The 21,716-nt window shown below is 39.1% G+C and overlaps 2 protein-coding genes across 7 annotated transcripts; both read left to right on the top strand.

Annotated features, from left to right (window-relative positions):
* Positions 1–1,076: 1,076 nt before the first annotated feature.
* Positions 1,077–7,133, top strand: endou2 (endonuclease, polyU-specific 2). Its single transcript, XM_035179122.2, has 7 exons — positions 1,077–1,242; positions 2,044–2,219; positions 3,053–3,158; positions 4,608–4,729; positions 5,161–5,273; positions 5,644–5,797; positions 6,810–7,133. The coding sequence occupies exons 2-7, from the start codon at positions 2,118–2,120 to the stop codon at positions 7,059–7,061; spliced, it is 849 nt and encodes a 282-aa protein (XP_035035013.1). The 5' UTR covers positions 1,077–1,242; positions 2,044–2,117; the 3' UTR covers positions 7,062–7,133.
* A 1,229-nt stretch (positions 7,134–8,362) lies between these two features.
* On the top strand, positions 8,363–18,869 carry ndfip1l (Nedd4 family interacting protein 1, like). Of its 6 annotated transcripts, none has more exons than XM_035178750.1 (8): positions 8,363–8,583; positions 11,129–11,216; positions 13,466–13,596; positions 15,110–15,172; positions 15,696–15,783; positions 16,172–16,296; positions 16,570–16,636; positions 17,668–18,869. In XM_035178750.1, the coding sequence occupies exons 1-8, from the start codon at positions 8,554–8,556 to the stop codon at positions 17,769–17,771; spliced, it is 696 nt and encodes a 231-aa protein (XP_035034641.1). In that variant the 5' UTR covers positions 8,363–8,553; the 3' UTR covers positions 17,772–18,869. The 6 variants fall into 6 exon arrangements, with proteins under 6 accessions (XP_035034641.1, XP_035034644.1, XP_035034643.1 ...); XM_035178753.1 differs by having other exon boundaries at positions 8,364–8,583; positions 13,466–13,584; positions 15,113–15,172; XM_035178752.1 differs by having other exon boundaries at positions 8,364–8,583; positions 13,466–13,584.
* The last annotated feature ends 2,847 nt before the right edge of the window (positions 18,870–21,716 follow it).

The raw sequence follows: 21,716 nt of genomic DNA, 5'->3' as shown, positions 1-21,716 counted from the left end.
GTTCAACCCAAAGTTACGTCCTTGCGACCAACAAAGGACGGAGGTGACAACATGTCCTCTTTAGCAGAGGTAATAGAAGTTGTAGATTGGGTCTGAGTTCTTTATTGTATTTTGGAAATAGTGAAAACAGTGTTCTGCAAAAAGTTCAATCCCAGTTAATCCAAATCGGACAAAGATGAAATTCCATAGATTCAGATGAAAAGTGTATAATTGATTTCATGTATGTTCAATAAGCTCTTTTCCCCATTTTTCTTTTAGTTAATGACATGAATTATGTTGATGTTACTTTCTCGTACATGCTTTCATTGTTCCTCACAAAAGGGACCGAAAAAGGGACCAAATTTAGGATTTAACATGACACACGATGTCACCCTTATATGAGCCATTACAATGAAAGATGGCATTCAGTGCAACAAGTTAAAATATATATTAGAAACAATTAAAAAAGATACATACTGTAGATGTATGAATATATAAAACACTTTGACCAGGTCAACATTTAAATATTTCACACGTTTTAAAAGTAACAAAGAAAATGCTGAGTGTCAAACTTTGTCAAATCTGATAAGAGGACTCACTTGAATCTGCTTTTTTCACAAATTATGGGACCCATTTATAAATGATTTAAGTTTTCTTCAATCATGAACATGAACGTTTTAACATGAGATCATTCAGAATAAGATCAGCTATATTCCCTAATTCAAATGAGCATTTTTATGTTGATTTAACGTTTTTTTTTGCTCTTTGCCGTGCTTTATGCAAACTCTCCTTTAGAATATCTTGTTACCTGGAACATGACCCATATTTACCCTGTGGTCCAGAGGTTATGCTGTGACAGAGAGAGAAAACAATGAAACACTAAAGAAACAAAGAGCCCACGTTTTAGCCTGAGACTGAAAAGAGACGACAACATGGTGTAAAGCCCTTTGGCTAGAGTTGCTGACAGGGGATAACCCTTTAAAACGGCCCCTCTCTCCTGTCCTGTCCACTGCAGACTCGTGCTCTCTGTCCGCCCCCCAACCCCTGCCTGTCTGTCTCCATACACACTGACCGAGCAGCCGGACTGTTTCCATGCCCCTAAAGACACCTGCTCTCACAAACACAGGGGAGCAGCACCAGCAGCATCTGACCAGCAGCACGGAGGAACGTCCCTGACCCTCGTGACCATCAGCGTTTTATCACCTCCCTCAACCACAAAGACAAGACGAGACTAGACTTTTAACAATTTCCCCCCCAAAAAAGGTCAGTGGATTTTGATGTGGTGCATGATGGGATGCGGCCCTGGGGCTTGGATGGACGATGATGGAGTTCTCACATGTCGCTGTCACGGATGTGTGGTCTGCTGTCAGCCATGTTTTTGTGGAATGCAGTGGTGGAGCCGTGGCACACGCGTGTTCTCTGCCTGTTGTGTTTGAACAATGCTTTGAACTCTCACAGGCCCGTGTTCACTTCATGACTGTTCCATGATCAATGTGTGAAAGGATTGGTATTCAATTGATCTGTCTGAGGATGTGATGCTGTTTAAGTTTGTTCTGTAAGTTGTATTATTATTTGTATGTACTTTATATCAGTATATCGACAACATAAATTCAGTCAATTACACTTAAAGTGCCATAAAACTACAACATCAGATATATTGATATGATTAATGTAAAATAAGAATAAACTGGAGAGCCAGGCTAATAACTGAAAATAATCATTATACTTATTTACTAACTTACTTAAATGATTAACTTGTAAATTCCATGATTATAGCTTAAATTGAAAATTAAACATAATTTAAAACTCAACATCCATGCAAAGAACATTTAAATAATAAGGGAAAATTGGCACTAAAAATACTTCATTAAAAAACGGTTTAGCAAAGCATGATGTTTTATTTATTCATATAAATGATTAAATACCAATACTTTGTAAAATTGTGTGTCTTATCAGGGTAAATGTACTTTTCCCTGTCCACCACATGGGCTCATTGTGAAACCTCCAGACGATGTCAATGTCAAAAACCAGAGGCTTCTTTATTAACTGTTTCTCTCCCGTCAGAGACGTGACCTGACAACACAACTGTCCCCGGCTGATCCACTGCAGCAGCACCAACACAACCCAGCGGTCGCATCATGATTGAGAGCGACAATGAGCTGTCGGCCATGGTGCAGGAGCTGTGGGACAACGATGTCAACAGACTCCGACCAGGAAAAGACTACAGGATCTCCCTGCAGGTGCAACACATACACACAGACACACACTTATGCCTACATCTTTGACCTTTAACCTACCGGGCCCTTAAAACACATCTACAGTTTAAACACCATCTTATCACATGCAGCATCAAGAAAAAGCCACAACACTGATTTTGACATATTAATGTGATTCATGCGAATACAGCCCGTGAGTATTGTACATTGTGAATTTGCCATGAAAGCTGTTGGTTTATTTAATTAATTGCAAACAGAAACTGAAGCTTTTGTTCATCAGTCACTTACACTTCATACTTCCCCACTTCGAAAAGAGAAAATCTAAGGTACAGAAAAAGAAAATCCGTGTGACAGGACACAAATCTGAACTAGAACCTCTAAAAAGACGGCAGGACGACTTTGGGTTTTTCAGGGTCGTACTGTTTGGTTCTGAATTCATATTTAAATTGGTTTAGTGGAAATACATCAATCAAATTTAGCTCTAAGTGAATGCAAAACTTCACAAAGAGATCATATCTGGCACATTAAACTAGAAACCGAGCACACATAACTCCACGAAGGCCCAACAGTCCCCAATCAAACAATCTTGTAATGGTAAAGAAAGTGAAAAAAGAAAGTCCCGGATCCACACTGTGATTTTATGGGTTCTTTTCTTGTCCCATTCCTCCACCAAGTTTCATGGAAATCAGTTTTGTAGTTTTTGCGTAATCCTGCTGACAAACAAACAGAACCAACCAACCAATGAATACAAAGACATAACATCCTTGCTGGAGGTGGTGATGATGATGATGTTTTTATGTGGAAACCTATAATATTTGTCAGATGTTGGAGTTTGAATGCTTCTCTCTCTGCCTCAGGGCAAAGCTGGAGACAGCATGTCCATCAACGACAACAACGACGGAGCTGGATATCCTCTGTTTACATTTGTTGACGAGAACATTTTCAAAAAGGAGACCTTTCTGGGTAAGTGGGCAGAGGGATAATTTTGGGGTTTGGAGTTCTTTTCATTTCTAATTATTTGACTTTATGCAGAGTGAGCCATCTTTCCTTGAGCCCTAATATTCAGTGTGTCTCTTCTGTGGAACAAGGCAGCCACCCACTGGATTCCTGTGGAAGTAGCACCAGGCTGCTGCTGCTGCTTCTTACACAACTGACTCCAAAAAAAATGTCCTCTTTTATTCCTCAGCCCTATTTTGCCAGTTTGACACTATCCTCCTCGTCATCTGCCTTCAGAGTAAAGCCTTTTTTATACACTCATAATCTCCTTATGACGAACAGCGACGCGTTGCGTAATCACGGAGCATGCAGAGTTCACAGGGGGACGCTCCTCTGGAACCACTGGCTTCTCATTCAAGTCTTCCTCTGCAGTGATAAGTGCTGAGGCTGAGACACACGTTCCTCTCTGATGATTCTCGTCACAGATTCACGTCGTGCACGGTGATAGAGAGAGCTCCGCGGGGAGTTGAGTTATGTAAGAGTCGGTATTAAGAGTTCAGTCTGAGGCTGACGTCTGCTAGAAAAAAGGGGAGGATTCCTCCCTCTGTGCTATTTATGTATTTGCTCATGTTCATGTGACCTGGTTAAAGAGCAGGTGCATCTTTTTCATGAATCTCAACAGGGTTTGTGCTTTTTAAATCCAGGAGTTTCATAAGGTTTGTGAATTAGAATTAGAATTAGAAAGCTTCATTGTCATTGCATCACGAAATTGTTGTGCAGCACCTAAGAATGATACATACAGACACATATTCCTGCACACACATCTATCAACATTCATAATTCATGAATAAATAATAGAAGAAAGATAAAAGCTTCCTATCATACACATGGGCACTGTAAAAAATAGATAAGAGTTATGAGAGGCCAAAATCAGGAAATATACAACTACACTGACAACAAATTGCGAAACAGGCTCTAATAAAGGTGCTAAAAGAGTAAAATTAGAGTAAATATTCGACTGATAAGAAAAGAAAACTTTCCATCATTTTCTCTGTACGTTGGTCTGTCTGTTGTTTGATGCTCTCGACAGATGCTCACCTGATCCCTTCAGCCCCGGTGGGAAGTCGACTGTGTAGTGTTGAGGTTTAGTGGTTGTCGGTACCCAAACCCTAAACCCCTCAATTTAGGCAATTTTACACAAACATGCAAATTTTAAATGAGCATTAAACACAGTTACTAGGAGAAAAAGTGAAGGTTTCAGTCAAAGAACTGATGTCAGCTTACAAACTCTATATCTGGAGACGTAAACAGGTTTATAAGACCATCCACGAAGACCAATCAGGAAGAGTGACTCATTTTCAGATCCTTCTCTGTTGATTTATTATTATTATTATTATTATTATTAATTTTATCACCCATTGTCCGAGACTGTACAAAAATCAGTGTTTGAAGAGTCTATGTGTTTTCTTTCTTCAGCCTTTATTTCCCTGCTGGATAACTACGTGAGTGACACTGGCGAGCCAGAAATTGTAACCCCCGAGGAGGTGGCAGAAAACCACAAGTTCCTGGACTCCATCATTCAGACTCCCACCATGAAGGTAGCTCCCCATCTTCCTGTGCCTCATGAAGGCCCATCCATCCATCCATCCATCCATCCATACCACTTATCCATTGACGGTCACAGGGGAGTGGGGGGTGTTATATAGATAAATATAACCATCATTTTACATAAGATATAGCATGAGGGTTTGATTCTCATGAACAGCTCATGCAAAACACTTCACAGTTGACACTACACTTCCCAGAATCCTCAGCAACACACCTTCCAAGTTTGAAGTCAATGAGTTGAGTGTTAGTCGAGAAAATTGAAGGCGCACAGACAGATATTTTGTACATGGTGTCCAAAATGTAAAACTGCAATGGCAGCAATGTTTGTGGTATTTAACTGTAACAAATACAGCAAAGGTTAACAGTGTAATGTTTGATTTGTAAAATAACATGTCATTCAAAACCCTTTCCTTGTTTGCAGATAGCCCATAAATACCTGGTAGAGAAGCACCTCTCTCCTGCGGATACGACAAAATTCAAGGAGCAGCTGTACAGGATCTGGTTTGAACTGTATGCGAGGAGGGGATCCAGCAGGTGGGTGGAATCTGGCACCGAACCTAAACATACAGTAACTTCAGCGGTGGAATCTGGCACCGTCATGGTAGCTGTCTTAACGCTGAGAAACTGTAACACATCCAGTAAACATCACCGCGAAGATGAGTGAAGATGATGAAGGTGTTTATCTGCAGCATGTTCAGGATGGAAGCTGACACTTCTCGACTTAATGTGACCGAACAATGCAGGACTTTGTTAAACTGGCCATTTTAAACAATGCAGAGTTTAGAGATGTAAGGGGGCAAGATCCTTCAGGGAAGAAAATAATCTCATCATTGCATTGAGGATGAATGGGACATCAGCATGAATGAGTTTGTGGTGTGATGCTCTCTTCTCCGTCTCCCACCAGGCCAGACTCCTCGGGGTTTGAACACGTGTTTGTCGGAGAGACGAGAGGAGGCCGGACTGTGATTGGCTTTCACAACTGGATCCAGCTCTACCTGCAGGAGAAGCTGGGACACATCGATTACAAAGGCTACAGCGTCAATGCACATTCACCCCAGGTACGCTGCATGGTTTTTTAATCAGGATGGTAAAATTAAAGGCTCCAGGAGTAAACTATGACACATTGTAAATGATACATACGCATGTTAATGACTAAACAAGTGAGAGAAACCATTTTATGTCTTCTAAGACCTTCTCAGAAGCCAAATCATGAATTCCCTGGCAACACCACCATCTATATTTGACACCTCATGCTCCTCTGTCTTCTCTTTTCTTTTTCTTCTCCTCTACTCCCACAAGTTGGCTCTCGCTCTTTGTGATCTCATCATTGTTCTTGCACTCTGATGAGAAACCTCACATTCTGCTGTGGCCACGTTCACTCTCTCTCCTCTTGCTCAGCAGCTGTGTGGATGTGTTTTTCTAAACAGAAATTATAATGCAGGTGACTGAGCTGGTATTTGTACCAGGGTACCTGTGTGTGTTCTTAAATCTTTAAGTTGTGTATTCTTATGCTTATGTTCAGGGGGGTTATCCACGAATTACTCTTTAATAACTATAAACTTAGTCAAATTACACTTATGATAATAAGTCAGGAGTTCAGGTTTAATTATTTGAGGTGAGTTATTTTAGACGTTAGAATCTTTTCTTTAAACACAGAAAAGCGTAGCATAGTTTTCGTATCTCATTTTGTGATGGGATATGAAAATTCTACTTTCATAGTATAATGCAGTGTAGTACAAGACAAAGTATTTACATAGAATACTGGATATATGGGATTTATTATTTGCTTACCAAGCTTTTTGTATCCAAGTTATGTCTAAACGGAGTCCCATTTACACCAGGAGGAGAAAATAGATGAAAGGTGATGCATAATAATACATAGAAATATTTATTGCAAGAAGAAAATTTGACAAACTGAGTTAAAATAATTAGGTAAAATTTCTAAATTATAAATTCAAATTTTCCCCTCCTCCTGCTAGTTGCAAATGTCCTTTCTCTCTGCTACGACTAATAGTTACACGCTGACCCTGCAAAGTCACATTCCTCTCACTGTCACTTCTCTCACTGCAGCCTGACGAGAACAAACACATCCTGGCCCTCCAGTTCAGCTGGAAGAACGGTATAAAGCCCAAGGGCAGCATCTTCATCGGCGTCAGTCCCGAGTTCGAGTTCGCCCTCTACACCCTCTGTTTCCTCACCTCGCCCAATGAGCGCGTCAAAGTCCAGTTCAGTTTCTACGATGTGGAGATCGTTTGCCACCACTACAACCAAAAGCACATAGGCACCACCTACCCTGTGCTCCTCAAGTACCAGAACCTTTAGTAACCCGACCTGGAAATCAATTTGCATTACACAAAAATGTCATAGGTATTGTTGTTGCCTTTTTATTTTAGATAAAGATACAATAAAACCTTACAAGACCCACTTGCATCCGTCTTTGTTTTTTATTGAGAGTGTGACAAAGAATATCTGAAGATTTGAAGCCAATAAAGAATTTCTCTAAACAATGTATGACGAGTCAGAAGATTATTATTGACCTCGGTCAGACTGGGCATCCTAGGTGCAAACAATAAAATACATCTAACCCCACAGTGCAATTATCTCCTTACCATGTTTGAGTCTACAGATTGATGCAATACAAATACACGCAATGTACCTCATAGGAGTACTGGCAAATCCAATAATCTCATTGGCTTATACCTATTGAAAAAGGCTACGATAAGGTTTTTAAAGTTTAGAAACTGGACATCAGAACCATCCTATTATTAACGAATATAACTATTATTATTATTATAAGCCTGACTATTGCTTTGTGTGACACTGGTGCTGTTATTTCACCTACATTCAGAAGGGGGCGCTGGAGAGTTTGTTTTGGCCATTGACGTCAGTGCTCTGATGAGCAGGAGCCGATCACGTTAACGTGAATGTATACGACACAGGTTGATATTAGTTTCAAAATAAAAGCATCAGAACAATCCTATGAAACAAAGATAACAGTTGTTCTTACTCTAATCGAGAATATTGAATAGTGCTACATGTGTGGCACCTTTATGAATGCATCACAAATCAAACACATTAAAGCTGGTTAGTTTTTAAAGGTTTAGGAGTATTTTTCATTCTTTCCCATCCTTCCTTGTATCAGCTCCTATATTGTTGATGTGATATAAAAACTTCAATAAGCTGTTGCAACATCCAATTTTTTTTCCATTCTTAAACGGTATTAGAAATACTTTATTGATCCCTCGGTGCATCATTTACTTACTGCCACGTTTCCACCGTTGTTTTACTTTCGGTTTCATGTAACTTGCTTATTTTATTCTCATTTAATAGATATTTACTATCAGACACTGGTTCTGCATTACTTGGTACACACTTTATATATTTTCTTTAATTTACATACACATATACCTTTATTTTTCTTATCTCTTATATTGTCATACTCGATCTTATTTAATCTTATTCAAATTACTGAAGAAGCTGAAAAAGACTTTGTAAAAATACAGTGCAAAAAATAAAAAAACAGAACATAACTGTGTGATTGTGTACATTTCTAAGAGTCATATTTTCTGCGGGTTTCATGAATGTTCAGGCCGTGTGCTGTCTTTTACTTTGAAACAGGAAGAGCGTCCCCTCCCTTGTCAGCGGTTAGGTCGCTGCAGGAAGAAGAAGAAGAAGAAGGAGGAGAAGAAGGAGGAGAAGAAGCTTCTTCTCGCTGTGGACGTTTCACTTCACTCTTTGCTCTGTTATATAATTTCTCTGGTTCCCTCTCGGCTTCTTTCTCCCTGCGGTCGACGACGAGCCGTTTCTCAGCGGAATGGCCGAGCCCGGCGCCAGATACCAGCAGGTAGGAGCGACTCCGATAACGTCAACACGTTTAAACCTTCGAGTTGACGTCGATCAGAGCAGATTAAAGAAACCCGACGTGTGAGTAGATGTCAGGTCGGTGTCACCGTCAGAAACACGACGCTTCCTCTCGAGGTTCATTCTGTCGCGAGTTTACGTCAAGTTTGTCTCCGAGGACATCTTTGTTTTCATCGACAGGTGTTAGCATGCTAGCTGCAGCTAACGCCTCTGTGCTAGCTAGCTGTTTCGCTAACTAGGTATTTAGTGGTAAGTTACACGTGAACGCGACGTAATGGAATATACAGTTACAAAGTTGATAAGTAAAAGTATTGAATCGATGTAATGTAATTAAATACACAGCGATAAGTAAAAATATTAGATTAATGCAACGTAATAAATTACACTGTGATAAGTAAAAGTATTGAAGTAATACAACGCAATAAAATACACTGTGATAAGTAAACGTCTTTATTTAAAACAATGTAATAAAATACACAGCGATAAGTAAGAGTTGGAAATTTGAATAATGAAATAATACAATGTAAAAAATAATGTGTGATATGTGAAGGTATTAAATTAATGCAATTTAAATAGTTACACTGTGATGAGTAAGAGTATTGAATGAATGCAATACAATAAGTCACACTGTAATAAGTACAAGTATTGAATTAATGTATTGTAATGGACTGTCTGAATCTTTATTTACTGAATATTTAGTTTAAAAAGTCTTAGCAGACACTAAATTATATGTAAATAGTGCAATATTTCTCTGTGAAGTTTAGTTGATGAGTTGAAGTATAAGGTAGCATAAAATGTAAATACTCAAATTAAGAACATGTACCTCATAATTGCACTGACGTACAACACTTACTAATAAATAATACCCACATCCATGTCTACGTGTTGGATATCACATGATGCGCAGCAGTGGGCGTGTTCCGTGGTCATCTAGCTTAACCTCCAAATCTGCCAGCTGACCTGCTTACTGTTGGTAGAGCAGACAGTCCTTATTATAAGTCTGCTCATGTGACTGATTGCAGTTATAATTAATGTGCAGACCCAACACAGAGCGCTCTGGTATACAGCCAGTTAATGTTGCAGGTGTTGGCAGCAAGTCCATGTTTTTTACCTGTTTTTTATTTAATTAAGTTTTTTTATCCTAACGTCACTGCAGGTTCATCACTGTACTACAATGACCATGTACTCACCCAAAAAACTGGTTGGCGACTCATAAAAACACAGACTTTGTGATAAAGAGGTTCCTGAAATCCTTTAAGCCTAAAATGGTTTCAGGAGAGGAGTTTACAAATGGTTATCTCGTGCTTTATCTCAGGGAATGAAAAGTAACAGTCTATTTTAGTGCTTTCTAAAAAGGAACAAGTCGTTTTCCAGAGGAATTACCCTGAAATAAATGCTTTATTCTAACAAGAGTAAATATCAAGTCTGTGCTCTTTTATTATTGAGATGGATGATGTTATAAATCCTCCATGTTATATATTTTTGTTTTTATAAGTTTATCTCACACACAACATAAATACAAAATACATAAATGAAATGTAAAAGTATGTGTGGGGTGTGGTAGTAACCAGTAATTGCTCATATGACAACCACACCCAAAAGATTTATAAAATATATAATACAAGAACTCACAAAATCATCTGTACAGGTTGTTTATTATTGGTATAAAAGAGAAAATTGGACATATATATTTTCACTCCGCAAGATAACTCCCTGATTATTTAATAGAAAACTGACCACAGGCTGTTTTATACAAAGGTTCATAACGATTCTTAGCTTGTCTCTTTTGATAATTATGCCGTTTTGTTTCCAAAATAATGTCTCAGACAAATTTATTAGTTTTGCACGTACAGGTGAAAACTTGGATTCACTGGAAATTTAAGTTAATTAATTACAATGAATTACTTGAAGGTGGAGTCTCTGTTTCTATTCAATCCTGTGGGTTTATTGCTGCATATCTTTCTAAGAGTTTGTAGTAAACCACAGGACGTGTTACCCACACCAAAGGGAAAATGAAGGTGTTGTTAACCTGTAATTTACACCTCCGTAACACCATTGGTGCAGACTTGCTACTTGGGATTCAGTAACACATCACTCTCCTGTGTTGGAAAATTAACTGACATGAGTGTTAATGGATCAAAAGTGCTTAGTTTTTAAATTCTTGCGTAGCTGAATCGGCAGGACGGAGAAGCTGAGGTGAACAACAAAACTGTGGTTTATTTTAATCGATTGGGCCGCTAATGTGCTTTTAATGAGACAGAGAGAAACTGGTCAGGGCTCATGTCTTCTTTTTAATATTTGCATGTTCTTGTAAAAGTTTTATTTGGTTTCAGTTTCATTCCTCTTCTCTGATCAGCTGACGCTTCATGTTTGAGCTCCTTTGCAATAATCATTTAACTCTCGTCAGGCAATGTGAAGCGCCTTTGTTTAAAATAATCTATTGTGAAATGGAAGGCAGCCAGTGGTGACACAAATGCAATTAGCCTTAGATAAACCAGGAAGTGTTTTGTTTTTTTTACCTCCCCCAGCTGCCCAATGAGGAGGACCCAGAAGAGAGTCCACAGGTAGCAGCTGACGCTCCTCCCCCGTACAGCAGCATCACCGAGGACAATGCTGGTAAGACCACAACCCTTCCAGATGTTTCTCTGGTGCTGATGTCATAAACAACGTTGGCGCATTGGAGAATTGTTTGGTTACAATCTGAGTAAACACGAAAGGTGTTTAGTTTGTCCAGTCTGGGCTACTGTAAAAAACATGGCGGCCTCCGTAGAGAGGACCCACTCCTGATGTAAATATAAAGGGCCCATTCTAGGGTAAAGAAAACAACAATGCGTAAAATTTAGATGAAACACACTAGTGAAAACATGACTACGATTATTTCATATTAAATTTGTGCCAGTAGATCCCTTTCACCCTAATCTTACTCACTGGACCTTTTAAGAAGCCAAAATAAACATCAAACATTCTCTGTTTGCAGCTTTTTAAATGTGATAATTTATTGCCTTTTTTACTATATATATATATATATATATATATATATACTACCGTTCAAAAGTTTGGGGTCACCCAGACAATTTCGTGTTTTCCATGAAAACTCACACTTTTATTTATCAAATGAGTTGCAAAATGAATAGAAAATATAGTCAAGACATTGACAAGGTTAGAAATAATGATTTTTATTTGATATATTAATTTTGTTCTTCAAACTTTGCTTTCATCAAAGAATGCTCCATTTGCAGCAATTACAGCATTGCAGACCTTTGGCATTCTAGCTGTTCATTTGTTGAGGTAATCTGTAGAAATTTCACCCCACGCTTCCTGAAGCACCTCCCACAAGTTGGATTGGCTTGATGGGCACTTCTTGCGTACCATACGGTCAAGCTGCTCCCACAACAGCTCAATGGGGTTGAGATCTGGTGACTGCGCTGGCCACTCCATTACAGACAGCATACCAGCTGCCTGCTTCTTCCCTAAATAGTTCTTGCATAATGTGGAGGTGAGGTGTGCTTTGGGTCATTGTCCTGTTGTAGGAGAAAATTGGCTCCAATCAAGCGCTGTCCACAGGGTATGGCATGGCGTTGCAAAATGGAGTGATAGCCTTCCTTATTTAAAATCCCTTTTACCTTGTACAAATCTCCCACTTTACCAGCACCAAAGCAGCCCCAGACCATCACATTACCTCCACCATGCTTGACAGATGGCGTCAGGCACTCTTCCAGCATCTTTTCACCTGTTCTGCGTCTCACAAATGTTCTTCTGTGTGATCCAAACACCTCAAACTTTGATTCGTCTGTCCATAACACTTTTTCCAATCTTCCTCTGTCCAATGTCTGTGTTATTTTGCCCATATCAATCTTTTCTTGTTATTGGCCAGTCTCAGATATGGCTTTTTCTTTGCCACTCTGCCTAGAAGGCCAGCATCCCGGCGTCGCCTTCACTGTAGACGTTGACACTGGCGTTTTGCGGGTACCATTTAAAGAAGCTGCCAGTTGAGGACCTGTGAGGCGTCTATTTCTCAAACTAGAGACTCTAATATACTTGTCTTCTTGCTGAGTTGTGCCGGGGCCTCCCACTTCTCTTTCTACTCTGGTTAGAGCCCGTTTGTGCTGTTCTCTGAAGGAGTAGTACACACCGTTGTAGGACATTTTCAGTTTCTTCGCAATTTCTCGCATTGGAATAGCCTTCATTTCTAAGAACAAGAATAGACTGGCGAGTTTCACATGAAAGTTCTCTTTTTCTGGCCATTTTGAGAGTATAATCGAACCCACAAATGTGATGCTCCAGATACTCAACTAACTCAAAGGAAGGCCAGTTTTATAGCTTCTCTCACCAGCAAAACAGTTTTCAGCTGTGCTAACATAATTGCACAAGGGTTTTCAAGGGTTTTAATCATCCATTTGTCTTCTAAGGCAATTAGCAAACACAATGTACCATTAGAACACTGGAGTGATAGTTGCTGGAAATGGGCCTCTATACACCTATGTAGATATTTCATTAAAAACCAGACGTTTCCACCTAGAATAGTCATTTACCACATTAACAATGTATAGAGTGTATTTCTGATTAATTTAATGTTATCTTCATTGAAAAAAACAGTGCTTTTCTTTGAAAAATAAGGAAATTTCTAAGTGACCCCAAACTTTTGAACGGTAGTGTATATGTGTGATGTAAATTCAATATCTTTGGGTTTTGTCTGACAAAGGAAACCATTTGAAAACATCTCAAAGTTTGAGTCATTGCAACAGGCATTTTTCACTTTTCTGACAACATACAGTTATTGCAGATGACATTCTGCCAATTTGTGATAAGACTGTGTTAGTAATGCTTCTGTCCTTTTGTTTTTAATGTTGCTGTTTCTGCATCAGCCTACTTTGACTACAAGGAAGACGGTGCTTTCCCCAAGCCTCCATCATACAATGTAGCCACTACGCTACCCTCCTACGATGAAGCAGAAAGAACCAAAGCTGAGACAACTGTTCCACTGGTAACCGGAAGAGTGAGCTTCTCACTTATTATTTTCCTTTGTGCAAGTGGTAACATTCTCACTGTATACATAAACTGTTGCTCAAAGATTTCTTGTATTGGGGAGCAGGAAGTGCTTAGTGTCTAACCACAGAACATTCTTTTGATTTGTCTTTGGAATGTACTTCACTTATCTGGTTGTGTAACTGTTTTTTCTGCATGAGTTGCTGCCAGCCTTTGTTGCTGTTTTGAGCAACTGCAGATACTCAGACATTTAAAAACAAGTCTTATCACTCAGATTCAAGGCCACTCAGTCTTTTTGTACGCAATGAACAAAATCTGTCGCGCTGCCAGACTTAAAAAAAAGTGAGTTAGTTCCCTACAAAATGTGACTTAATATTGGTACGACATCTAATAAGTGGAGGGAGCTTCTGAAGAAAATAGGGGTCTTAAAAAGTAAAAAAAAACATTGACTTCAGTTCTTTCCAGAAACATTTTTGTTTAATTCAAATAAAAAAAAATCTAATTTCTCAAAGATTTTATTTACAAAGGTCTTGATTTTTTTCTCCTAACTGTTGTAAACGTAACATTAGTGAGATGGTATAAACCTGTAAACTACAAGTGAAATTGGCTTTTTTATTCCTTCCTTAGAAGTTTTAGTCAACATCCTCAGACCTGTAGTGAGCAGGGAAAGTGGGGACAAAACTATAATATTAATGTCTATAAATTAATGTACCTAATAAATAAAAGGAGGACTTATTGTTTTTACTGGCCTTCCCTCATGCTTCAGCTTATTTGAATGAGAAAAAGTTATTCTAATTGTGTTCTATGTAGTATGAAAAAACACAGAAAAAAATCTGATTATGTTTTCAACAGGTATCGAACCTGAGGTCGAGCTCAAGTTAAGCCATTGTTTCCAGTGGTACTCTGATTATTTTGTGTTGTTCGGTTGGCTTGTTTTGCCACTTGCCAGTTGTGCACCTTTAAAAATAGCTATGAATGCAGCCTTGGGGTTTATCTCTCTATCACCGATGCGTGACTCCTTTGGCTGCTTCTACACATTACTAATCGACCTTTACTTATATATTCATCTAAAATTTCCAATAGTTAATGTGTTGAGTAATATATTGTATTTGTAATTGGACACAGAGGTGGCAAAGCTCTGATGACACATTTGCTTTTATTGGAATGTATGTTTTGAAACCTGTAACTGCACTTCTCCTCTTGTTTACTGAAGGCAAAGTACAATTTGTCCTGTACAGAGTGCAGGTTTATCAGAAGAAGCTCACACACAAAAGCCATATGTCTCTTTCTGTGTCTGTGAGCAGCAGAAATTCAAACATCCTCGGCAGAAAGCTTGTTCTGAAAAAACTGCTGTTTCTGTTCAAGTCCATAGAGACAATATAAACATCCCAACTTCTGGGAATAAAAAAAAAAACAGCTAATCTCTGACCACTAGTGGTCACTGTGATGCATTACTGCATGTGGGGCCACCGTGTTTGATTGTTGGTGTTGTGTTTCTCTGCCACACACTGCCGTGCGCTCAGCAGCAGCCTCAGCACAGGGAACGCCTGGAGACTTTTGACGATGTTATTCGCAGTTCACTGGAGGTAACTGGGAGGAGTGGGAGGAGAGTGTATGATGAGAGGGAGTGTATTTGATCCTGGTTTGGTGTGTTGTGAAGACGCAGACGTACCCACAGTGTTTATGTATTTAGTTCCCCACCTTTTCTTGTATGTTTGTGTACTTAGAGTGTTAGCGAGTGCTTAGTTGATAGTTAAGCAGTTGTCCTGTTATCCTGCTTTGTATTTCACTGACTCCAGACCTCTGGGTGAAGTGACAGTGAATAGTCATTAAATAGGATTGCTGTGTTGTGATGTTTCCATTGGTCTGTTAGATGTTTGTGTTGTTCAACATCTATTGTCAGCAGAACTTGCTCTCCACTCTCCACCTTGTGTTGTACTGTGTTGTAATTTGAATATATCATCGTGAAGTAGTTAAAATAAGACATAGTTTGTCAAAAGGATTGATTTGATTGAGCAGTACATACAATAGGGTGTAAAGCTTGCCCTTGGAAAAATTGTTGATGTGTAGCTGACTTTTTTTTCTCCTTTCTGTCGCTTCCTCCATCAGGATGAAGACTTTGTGACCAGAGACGACTTTGAAGATGCTGATCAGCTGAGAATAGGAAATGACGGCATCTTCATGCTCACTTTCTTCAGTAAGTCAACAATCTACACGTACCTGTTCTTCTCTATAGCTGCTTTCACACATGCACTGAAGTCTGGACATTTTCGTGAAATTTTCCGGAGGGGTTGTATGTGAGAAGGCAAATGTCAGAGTCTGTTGCCTTTGAGATTTTCCGGATCTTTTCCTGCCAGGAAAATGTCAGGAAAGTGTCTGGACTCAACTTTCTGGACGTTCGTGTCAATATTTGTAATTTTATGTTTGTTTTTTATCTAATCTAGTTCTTCTCTCCTGCTTTGTGCTGAAATTATCTTATTTGTTTATTGTTTAATGTATTTATTACAAATGAAAAGTGTAATTATATAACCTGTCTTTACTGTTTACTTTCTGGTGACATGCCTAACTTTTCTTTTTCTTTCCAGTGGCATTCCTCTTCAACTGGATCGGTTTCTTCCTGTCTTTCTGTCTGACCACGTCCGCAGCCGGCCGCTACGGAGCCATCTCAGGCTTTGGCCTCTCTCTCATCAAATGGATCCTCATCGTCCGGGTATGAGCCCACACATGCACACACATACACACACACACACACTCATTCTAAAGACATAAAATGTGGTTTTATGTACGCACAAAAGCCCCAAACACCACTCTGGTATTTTGATGTTGTTTCTGTTGTGGCTGGCTGGTTGGCACTTTGCTGTTTCCTGAAAGGTTTCTTGCTGCTTTCTTCATTCAGTTTTAAAATGCAGGACTCATTTGAGTGAAACCAGTGTAAGCCATATTTATTGTAACCCATCATTTCTGTCGTTCTGTTGGTTTCTAGTTCTCCACATACTTCCCCGGTTACTTTGATGGACAGTACTGGCTGTGGTGGGTGTTCCTGGTGTTGGGTAAGTAGCCAACCTCTGCATTTAAATAGATAAAATGGGGACTCAAATGTTCTGTTTTGCTTGCGACACATTTGTGTTCTCTTCAACTCCAATGTTAAGGCATCATATGTTGTGTGAACATATATAATGGAGTAGTTACAGCAGGATAGTTGATTCTACCATTGATCGTAGAGGCATTACTCCTTTCAGAAGTATTTCCCCAGCTTTTAAACATAGTCGGTCATTTTGCAGTTTCCCTTCAGGAGGTAGTGGAAACCAAACAGAGCTGAAAGGATTAGTTGAGTGGGACAGAAACACAGATGCTAAGGTTTCTCTGTGTCTGCTTGATGAGTAATTACTGTTAGCTTACACGTCTGCCTTATCAAAAACATCAAAAGAGGCCAGTGTCAGATTTACAGCTGGTTGAGTTTCCACCAAAGTGGCAAGTAATACAGGATTAAATTAATTCAACTTCATTTATTTGTTTTAACTCAGCTAAATGCACTTTGGGAGTCAGTGTCAACTTATTTTCTGTGTTTACATCTTGTACATTTCCTTATTTGAAAATCAAAGAAGCAGATATTTCATAATGCAGTTATTCATCTTGTGTAATGATTATTCCAAAGCCTTAAACTGCCCCATTTGCAAGTCAGCTTACATTTCTCCCTAAATACCTATCAGCTTTAAAGTAACAGTCACCGTTCTATACCAGAATACAATATATTGAACTGAGTCTTTGCTAACCTCAGTGTGTCGTCGTTACTCAATCAGTCACATGTTGCCAAACCAGTTCACTGTGCTTTGTTGAACCAAAGTCTGCCTCCACCTGATGTAACTCTGTGTACACGACAAGTGAATGTGAGCTGTTCAAAATGCCTGCAAGAGTTAGCTGGTACTTAAATTTTGCTTTGTACAGTTATAGCTTTTGATTTATTAGTTGAGTTTCTTTTATCAGGGTTTATATGAGTCACTGGGCCACTGTATATGTGTGTTGCTTACTGTTGCACTAATTTGTACTGTCGGTCTCACCATCACATTTCTTTCCTCTTCAGGATTCTTGCTCTTCCTGCGCGGATTCATCAACTATGCCAGAATCCGCAAGATGGCTGACACCTTCGCCACCCTGCCACGAACCCGAGTCCTCTTCATCTACTAATCCCACAATCCTTCAGTCTTCACCCCCCCCTTTCACTGAGGCCCACTGTCTGGCTCAATCCAATCAAAACAGTAGAAAGGAATATTTTTTTCCTCTGCTTGACATAATTTGGACAATATGTCTATTGTCCCCTTTTGGTGTAAATTAGTGAACGCTGAGAAATCTGTAAAACCCATCAGTTGTTAGTGGTGAACTGTTAAGTGCTATTTGCAGTTTTGAAGTATGTGATGTATAAATTGAATGCCTTATTTACTATTTTACAATCTGTTGGTAGCAGCTGCATGCACTGTCTACCTGTTTAACCACCAGGGGGCAGGCTTGTTTGTATTATTTTTTTCATGGGTCTTCAACCTCATGAAGTCATTTGTTCAGAGGGGCCAGGGGCCAGTGGGCAATTATGAAGTTATGGGTTGATTTACACAATGTGAAATAATATATTTCAAGTATCATTTTGTTGTGTTTTTACATTCCTGCCCAATACTTATTGTTCCTGTTGTGAAATAGAAAATAATTCAGGTAATACAAAGTGGAAAAGGGATAATATTGGCTGTTTTTGGGTTCAGAAGCTAATATAGTTGAGGGCCACTTGTGTAGAAGATCACAGGGTCGGGTTTCCCCTAAAGCATCGTTTCCTTGTGTATTTAAGCTTCGTCTATGCACTCACTGTAAGCAGGAATCATTATTAACCTAACAAGTTATTTCATCTGAAGCATAAAGGTGCAGTGATGGCCAGGGTGGTCACTGCCTTGCTCAAGGGATGGAGTTAGCTGATAGTCTGTGACAGGATTCACATGTGCAATTACGTAGTTTTCGTCAAAAACTAATGATTCCAACTCTTTATCTTATTGGCACCCCACTGGTTTCCAATTAGGAAAATAATATTGTATCACTAGATGTGAATTGGAAACTCTGGCCTGTTCAGAACAAAGTATACAAATTAATTAAGAGCAGAGACCTTTATTTTCTTTTACGTAGCAGTGAAATATTCAGAGTCGTTATTTTTATGTTAACCCCCGTTCTAATTTCAGGATTGTTTTTATTGCGAGAATTGTACGTATCTGGCTTGGAACATGTTTGGAATTAAACTGGAAAAGTACACGTTGGTGCCGAGACCTTTATTTCGGGATGTAGGATCTCACTTCCTCTCTGTACTTCCTCGAGATTTATAGAACGTTATCAATTACATAGATACATTTCAGCCCAGTTGTTTTAATGTGGTCTTACTTTTAACCAAAATGTCTAAATAGGAAAGTTGTGAGTTTTTAGAGATAATGTTCTGTCAGTGGATAATAAATTGTAGACAAGGGTTATCAGAAATATCGATTCGATATAGTATGTGAATACTTTTAAATATTTTATGTTTAAAATGATACAATCTCCATTATTTTACTTGGAATAATAAATGTAAAAGTACTCGATGAAGCAGACAGTTATGCTTTATCATTAGATTGTTATTAGTCATGTATTCAAAACCTTGTTGTGGTGAAGCTCATTTTTAACTTAATTTGTATAGGACCACAACTAACAGTTATTTTTTATTGTCGATTAACCTGATTGTAAACTTTGATCAACATACATTTCAATTCAGCCTGAAGATCTGACAATGTAAATCTGATAAGTATTTAAGTGTTTGGTGTGTAGAGGGTTAAAAGCAGAGAGAGAACGCCTCCCTGACCATGATCTTCACTTACCGATCTGAGACATATTTTTAAGCTGTGCTAATTTTAACACAAGACGTATGCGTGTGGAAATCTAGATGATTTACAGTCGGTGGCTAATTATACGTGTCGACAGTGTTTTTTTTTCTTCTTGCAGTTGGGAGAGGAAGTAAAGGTCACCCCACCTGGAAGACATGTCGCAGCAACTGTCTTCGGTTTCACTGGAAACGTTCAGTGTCATAGTGTCACATCACCTCTCAGGCCTCCCCCCCACCTGATCATAGCTGGATAATGGCCTCTAGTGGTGCTCAGCGGAAACGACATTGGCTCAGTTCATCTTTCACAGGTCACAAGGGGGTAAAATGTCACCATCAACACACTGAAATAGTTATTTTACAGGGTATGAATCCAAACTGCTGCCAATAGCAGAACAGGGAAGTCGAGCAATAAGATTTTCATGCAGTTAAAGTCTAGAGGCATGTTTGGCCTGCTGGTGGTGTAATATTAACCAGGGCTGTACTTCTTATTTCCTGATTTAGATTATCAAAGATTTCATGAAAGGAAACAATCTACATAGTGAAAAGCAACTGTTCAATGTTTCTCCTCGTTACTTCAAGTCTCCGCCGCTGCGCCACTTGAACTTGAAAATCTGATTTCCTGAAGTCATTTCTTCTTCTGCTGTGTGCCCTTTGGAAAAGCAGAAACAGCTGTCAGTTAAAAACTCACAGATGTTCAGTAGCTCAGGGCTGAAAGTGTGAACTTTGAACTGTCTGAGCTGTAGAAAACCTTATCATTTAAAGATTTTTAAAGTAGACTTTTGTCAGTCCCTTAAATTTAACGCAGAATATATCATCCGTGAAGGTCGGAGAAGGGGAACGACAAGTCGGGCAAAGGTCGTGCGTCCAGTGATCCACCGTGTCACCAGATGACCTTGGACAAACAGACTTCATTTTGCCAGGTGCAGACGGGTTTAACCGATGACCGTCTTTCAGCTGTAAATTCTGGCAGAGCACACAAACAACAACATTCCTCATCATCCACATCTTCCCCAGATTCGGCCTCGGTGCACTCGAATCCCTCCGTAACGTCATCTCGCCTCCGCTCCAGCAGGGTCACCCGGTGCAGGTGTTCTTGTTATCCAGATGTCATTCATAAAACAGCCCCATTGTGCCAAGAGCTGTCTGTGTCTTGTCAGCTGTCCCCGATTTACAGAGATGGAAGTATTTCTCAGGGTAATTGATGGGAATTATGTGTGCTTGCCAAGTGGCTGCGCTGCTTGCATGTTTTGGCTATCTAAAGATAAGAGGAGACTTTTTTTGATTTACAGAGAGCAGGGGAGTGAGCCGTCTCTGCAAAGAGACAAGCTTTCGTCTTCTGGCTTCTGTTAGACAGAGTCTGTGCAGTGACGATGGGAATTTAGAATCCACGGCTGATAAAGTCGTGCGAAATGTTGAAGTCTGAAATGCGAAATCCTAATTACTTAAAAAAAAAAATATATATATAACGTAGGTTTGCTGAGCTGTAGCTTGGTCATTAAGAAAAGCACAGCTGCTGTAATAACAATAAAGCTTTCTGTTTATTATTCAACTGTCCCAGTAAACCATTACAATATGACAGTATGCCAGCATTAGCAGGACGCTGAAACTGAAGCAGCTAAATGGAATTCAACCATCATTCATCATTTAAACTTAGAATTTCCTGTTTTGGGGAATTTTAGTTGTTTGCTGATACATAAAATAATATTTTTTATTATTACACATGTTTCTGGCTTGGAGAAATAGTTGCCAACCCCTGCTAGAAAAAAAATGGCACAGTCCAGTATGAACATTTTAGAAAGTATAATTATTTGCTTTTGTGGTCCACAGATCAAAAAGTAGATTAATAACACTCTTGTATTTCTAAACTAAATATGAAGCCACCACGAGAAGCTAGTTGGCTACAGCTAAGAATTGTATTCACTTTGGTTTTTCTTTGATTTAACCAAAGAAAATGTTATGCATTAATTGATGAGATTTGTCTAAAGAGGAAATTATATTTTACTTGTCTTTGGACAGAGCCAGGCTAACTGTCTCCAGTTGTTATGCTAAGCTAAAGCTAACTGGCTGCTAGCGTTATAATTATTTTTTAATACTATAGAGTGTCGTCGAATCTGCACACGAGTGAGTCCGATCAGAACTGTTCACACCTCCATCACTGTCAAGCTCTATGAGCAAAGAATCTTTCATTATTATTATTATTTATTATTTCAATTTGTTAAGTATTGCTCACACATTCAGCAGCTGTCTGG

This window comes from Hippoglossus stenolepis, chromosome 15 (genome assembly GCF_022539355.2).
Source record: "Hippoglossus stenolepis isolate QCI-W04-F060 chromosome 15, HSTE1.2, whole genome shotgun sequence".
Lineage (NCBI taxonomy): Eukaryota > Metazoa > Chordata > Actinopteri > Pleuronectiformes > Pleuronectidae > Hippoglossus > Hippoglossus stenolepis.
This window is presented reverse-complemented; position numbering and strand designations above follow the sequence as displayed.

Excerpts from the sequence above, each read along its gene's own strand:
- ndfip1l (XM_035178750.1), top strand. The coding sequence starts at position 8,554 with ATGGCCGAGCCCGGCGCCAGATACCAGCAG. Across the intron at positions 15,784-16,171 it reads CTTCATGCTCACTTTCTTCA|TGGCATTCCTCTTCAACTGG; the intron begins GTAAGTCAACAA and ends TTTTCTTTCCAG. Across the intron at positions 16,637-17,667 it reads GTGGGTGTTCCTGGTGTTGG|GATTCTTGCTCTTCCTGCGC; the intron begins GTAAGTAGCCAA and ends TTTCCTCTTCAG.
- endou2 (XM_035179122.2), top strand. The coding sequence starts at position 2,118 with ATGATTGAGAGCGACAATGAGCTGTCGGCCATGGTGCAGGAGCTGTGG. Across the intron at positions 5,274-5,643 it reads GCGAGGAGGGGATCCAGCAG|GCCAGACTCCTCGGGGTTTG; the intron begins GTGGGTGGAATC and ends GTCTCCCACCAG. Across the intron at positions 5,798-6,809 it reads TCAATGCACATTCACCCCAG|CCTGACGAGAACAAACACAT; the intron begins GTACGCTGCATG and ends CTCTCACTGCAG.